The sequence below is a fragment of the Portunus trituberculatus genome, chromosome 40 (assembly GCF_017591435.1).
Source record: "Portunus trituberculatus isolate SZX2019 chromosome 40, ASM1759143v1, whole genome shotgun sequence".
Taxonomy (NCBI): Eukaryota; Metazoa; Arthropoda; class Malacostraca; order Decapoda; family Portunidae; genus Portunus; species Portunus trituberculatus.
This window is the reverse complement of record NC_059294.1, coordinates 18,702,743-18,707,742: the sequence shown is the minus strand read 5'-3', so window position 1 is coordinate 18,707,742 and position 5,000 is coordinate 18,702,743. Positions and strand designations below refer to the sequence as shown.

The following is a 5,000-nucleotide window of genomic DNA, read 5'->3' as shown; positions in this document are numbered from 1 at the left end:
AGGTACACCACAGGACGATGCCTACAACCTAGTCAGGAAATGCTGCATTCAGAGAACCAATTGCACTGATCATAAAACTACTGACAAAAGCTTACTCGAGGATTTGTGAGACACGTGTTCGAACAATGTCTGTGTGGCAACATGCTGTAGAGGAGCACTTACTCTCCTTCAGCGCGTATACTTGCGCAGTTTAGTAAGTCAAGCAGTTGTATAAAGAACGTCACTATTTGTCTGTAACTAAGGCAAATGTTGCAATGACTGACACCTGTACCCGCAATCTTCTTATTCCACGCAACGCAGTTATATTTATTGTGCTTTCACTGTGGATGCTATCAAAAACTAGACACATAAATCTTTTAATACATGATTAGTAAATAACGCAAGGCAGGATGCGTGTAGACATGGAAGAATCTCAAGTGTGGCGGTCGAGGCTGAATGGAGTTAAAGTGAAGGCTCGAACAGCACTGCCACTCTGCCACGGACGCAACACCGAGCCAGCGTCGCCCCGTAACTAATCGAAGCAAGTGACGTCAACTCAACACGTCTCGCTATTGAACAACAAGCCTCGAACACGAACACCAAAACTCCAAATACGCCTGTCCTTCACATTCTACCTACATTAACGCTTTGGCTGTTGTGGCTTCTCCTCAACTTATTAAAGTATCTGTGGCTATACAGCAAACCTTGAACTTGGACGCCTAAACTTCAAACACGCCTATCCTTGACATCCCCGTAAACTTTTTAACTCTGTGGCTTCTACTTAAGTTTAACATAATGGCTTGATAAAAGTTTAGAGTGTAATTTTGACAGACGGAACTGACAGAGATGGAGTAGTTGGAATATTACCGTGCCTGTTGTTTGATATTTCATAATTAAAGTCATGTAGTGTTACTTTTAAGAAAAAAGTGCAATGTCACTAAAAAGTTACGCAGTACTTCAAATCTTTTTATTGTTTGTTAGCTCAGTAGTAGTAGTAGTAGTAGTAGTAGTAGTAGTAGTAGTAGTAGTAGTAGTAATAGTATTAGTAGTAGTAAGAGAAAAGGAAGAAAAAAAGGAATGACGGAGAGGTTCGAGTATTATTAGTAACTGTTGTTTTGTATCAGCTCAGTACTTTTGGTATAGTGTAATTCGGAAAAAAACAACATGCGGTCATAAAAATCCAGAGGATTAATAATTACTATAGTTTACTAGTCTATCGTTCTCCTCATCATTCACACACACTGCCTCGCCCAACTCTGGATAACCTACCTGGGCGGTTTCTCGGTGAGGATCGAGAAGTAATCAGGAGGGGCGCCGTCCAGCTTGAGGATTTGGTCATAGGTGGGTGGTTTGTCCTCGGGATCTGGCAGCGTGGGGCTTCGGGCTGACTGGAAAGGAAGAAGCAAAACACATTAGCTGACACGCGCTGACCGGCACACGCTTACCTACATGCTCACAAAAGGGGTTACTGCTCATGTGACAAGCTCATGAAAGTAGAACGCGCGAATAGCAACAGAGGGACAGAGACAGCAAGATGAAGCCATAGTGCCTGTTACCACACCCTGGCCACGAGACACGCGCACCGCTGCACACAGCTGGTGGTAGCGGCGGCGCGAGAACACAGTGCCTTGAACATAACGGGAGGTAGCCACGGAGAAACCTTGGAAATATTCATAAAAACTATACACTGGAAAGAATAAATAACCCCACCCCCGCACAGACTGTTACAACGATGCTAGAGTGAGACTATGTGCATGTGCATGTAAGGATAGCAACATTACATGAGCGTAAAGGAAGAAGGCAGAACAATGAGTTAACAAGTAAATAACGAAGGCGGAGGCGGAAACCAAGACAAAGGTAGAGAATTCTACTCGATAACAACAGCACACGGAAGGGAAGGGCCGCCGGCCATGATAAACAAACACTATTACTTACTGGCCACTAGATATACACAAGGGTATAGCGGATAATGGTAAAGCAGAGGTATAACATAACAGTGATCTTGGCTACAGTCATAAAGCAAGAGTAGGGTGGAAGACAACAAAGGCATAGTATCGTTTACCATGCACACAAGAGAGCATGACAATAACGAATATCACTACCATCACCATACCAGGAAATGAAAAAGAGACGAGGATAAATAATTCTCTAAAGCCTCAACGATCATTTATGAAGCTTAAACGATACCATGCACTTAAAGCGCTCAAGGCTCATACACTCGGCTTATCTCCTCAACAATACAAACAAATCAATCATACACGAGAAAAAGAAGGAAAAAAAGGTGAATGAGCGACAGTGTGCTGCTTGATATCACACAGCTGCGTCTTAAGTGTCATCTCGTGTGCACGCGTGGACATGTGTGTGTGTGTGTGTGTGTGTGTGTGTGTGTGTGTGTGTGTGTGTGTGTGTGTGTGTGTGAGGGACAAAGCCTTCCTCTGTTTGTTTCTTAGGAGTCGGTGAACGCAGTGAGGCGAGACTGCAACACCGCAACACCACAGGGAATGACGTAACGCGCGCCTAATACCTTGGCTTAGCTCAGAAGGAGCGGGAGGAGGATAAAGAGGAAAGGCTGTGGCGCAGGAAAGGACGATAAGGTGGTGGAAAGGACGCCTTGTTAGGAGAAGGTTCGCCTCTGTACTACGCAGGAGAAAATGTGGTGGTACCTAAGCACCCGCAAGGACGGACGGACGGACGGACACACACACACACACACACACACACACACACACACACACATGACAGATTTTCCATGCAGCGCTGGTTAAACACACGGAAGAGCTTTTTCAATGTATTGCTATTATTTTTGGTCTTTTTTTCCTTCCCATTTTTTACCGAGAGCGTATTTTCGTGACTACATTTTTTCTGATACTGTTAATGGTCAGAGGCAAACGAGGGTAGAAGGAGACGGGAGAGAGCAAGGCCAATTTGAGAGTGTAGGAGGAGGAGGAGTAATAGGAGGAGGAGGAGGAGGAGGAGGAGGCGGTATCTTTGCGAGAGAGAGCTACGCGTGAAGAATAATGAGGGAGAGAGAGAGGAATGAGGATGACGCAGAAGAGAAGGAGAGAAACACAGGTGCGGGACGGAAAAGGAGGAAGAGATAGAGAGAATATAGAGTAATACCTTCGGATTAAAACCTTTGATCCCCGAGGCATAACAAAGACGGATGAAGGGAGAAGCAGAGGTAAGGGAGGGCGAGCAGGGAGATTAAGTAGTGGGACTGGGAGAAGGAGGTAGAAAGGGAGTGGGAACCGGAGGAAATAGAAACGTAGGTGACGGAGTACGAGAGAGAGAGAGAGAGAGAGAGAGAGAGAGAGAGAGAGAGAGAGAGAGAGAGATAAAAGGATGAGAAATGATGAATGTTTAGCAAATGCAGACGTCAAGAATAAGTGTGAAAGGATAGACAGAGAAGTAGTGAACCAATGTGAGAGAGAGAGAGAGAGAGAGAGAGAGAGAGAGAGAGAGAGAGAGAGAGAGAGAGAGAGAGAGAGAGAGAGAATAAAGAAACCAATCTAACATCACACACAAAAAAAAAAAAGAAAAAAACATCCCTGTACAATCTAATAAAATCAAATAGAAAAAAAGACAATAAAAAATTAGTCTTGTTGCAGAGGCTGAAAAGACTGAGTACCTGTTGGCCTGAAGTGGACGGAGAGGGTTGGGAGGCAGCAGTGAGGTAGTGACTATAGATTAAGTGTGGGGAACTGTGGAACTGTGAGGTGTGTGAGTGTGATGAGGCGGTGAGGGAGAGAAAAAAGACGAAAGATTGTGACAAAAAAGTGTGAGAGCACAGGATGAGGGAGAATGTGACAAGAGAGAGAGATGGGGAGGTGTGTGTGTGTGTGTGTGTGTGTGTGTGTGTGTGTGTGTGTGTGTGTGTGTGTGTGTGTGTGTGTGTGTGTGTGTGTGTGTGTAAGAGAGGGCTGTGAGCAGGTGGAGAGAATGAGTGTTTGTGACGAAATTCTGAGATAGTAGGTTAAAACAGAGAATTATCTAACATATGTGGCATTTTGAATTTATATAATTTTGTCAATACTCTGATTGAATAACTACTTAACTAGCTAAATAAGCGCCTGAATGACTAATCAGCTGACTGAGGCCGTGTGTGTGTGTGTGTGTGTGTGTGTGTGTGTGTGTGTGTGTGTGTGTGTGTGTGTGAGTGAGGACAGCAGGTAGGGCGAGGCAGGCACGTCATAACCACCACACAGGTAGATGCACCGTCTTTACCATTCCCAGCCAAGGCCGACCCTGCCTCGCCCCGCCCCTCCACGCCGCGCCCCGCTAACACCCGTTCCAGCTAACCTTGGTAGGACCCGCCACGCATGCCTCCTCCAACCCTTCTCCCACGCACACACACACACACACACACACACACTGTTGATCCTCCCAAACACACCTCTCTCCATTAAACTCTTCCACACCTACACCATTCATTCCTCCTTCACTCCCTGACTCATTGTCCTGCTAATGCCTACCTTTCATTGTCTTTCCTTTCGTAGCCTTCACGAAACTGACACGCCACCACCCATTCACCTCCTCCTTTACACGCATAAACACACCCCTCTGCTACACCCATACATGTCCCTTACCGTATACACAACACAGTCTCGTCCCTACCTGCGTCATATTATTAGCCTTCCCCACATCCTTCTGTTATGACTGCTGCCTATAAATAGACGCTTTTTTTTTTTAAGTAAGAGCCAGAACAATAATTGACATGTGGAAGCCTGGATTAGTTCTCCTCCGTCTCATCTCCCCTAACTAATTTTTGTACTTTTCCCAATGCAAGTATAGTTAGTGTAGAGGTTTTTAACTCTTCTTCCTACTCTTCATACAGCATTAAAAAAAATAAGACTAAAAAGGACTTGAATGTTCCTTGTTCTTTCATAATTCAGTGTATACAGTAAGCCTTTGTGTTTACATGCGCACACTTTCCTACTGCTGCTGAAGTCCCAACGGCTTTGACATTGATGTGTTATTATTCTGGTGGTGGTGGTGGTGGTGTCATCTTAGCAATACTAAAC

At 45.0% G+C, this 5,000-nt stretch overlaps 1 protein-coding gene across 8 annotated transcripts in view; it reads right to left on the bottom strand.

Annotated features, from left to right (window-relative positions):
• The window catches only part of LOC123516001, a 50,786-nt gene that overhangs the window by 1,596 nt on the left and 44,190 nt on the right, over window positions 1-5,000 (bottom strand). For all 8 annotated transcript variants that reach the window (XM_045274983.1, XM_045274986.1, XM_045274981.1 and 5 more), the window contains exon 4: window positions 1,249-1,367. In XM_045274983.1, the coding sequence (XP_045130918.1) occupies window positions 1,249-1,367 (119 nt within the window). The remainder of the gene's footprint in view (window positions 1-1,248; window positions 1,368-5,000) is intronic.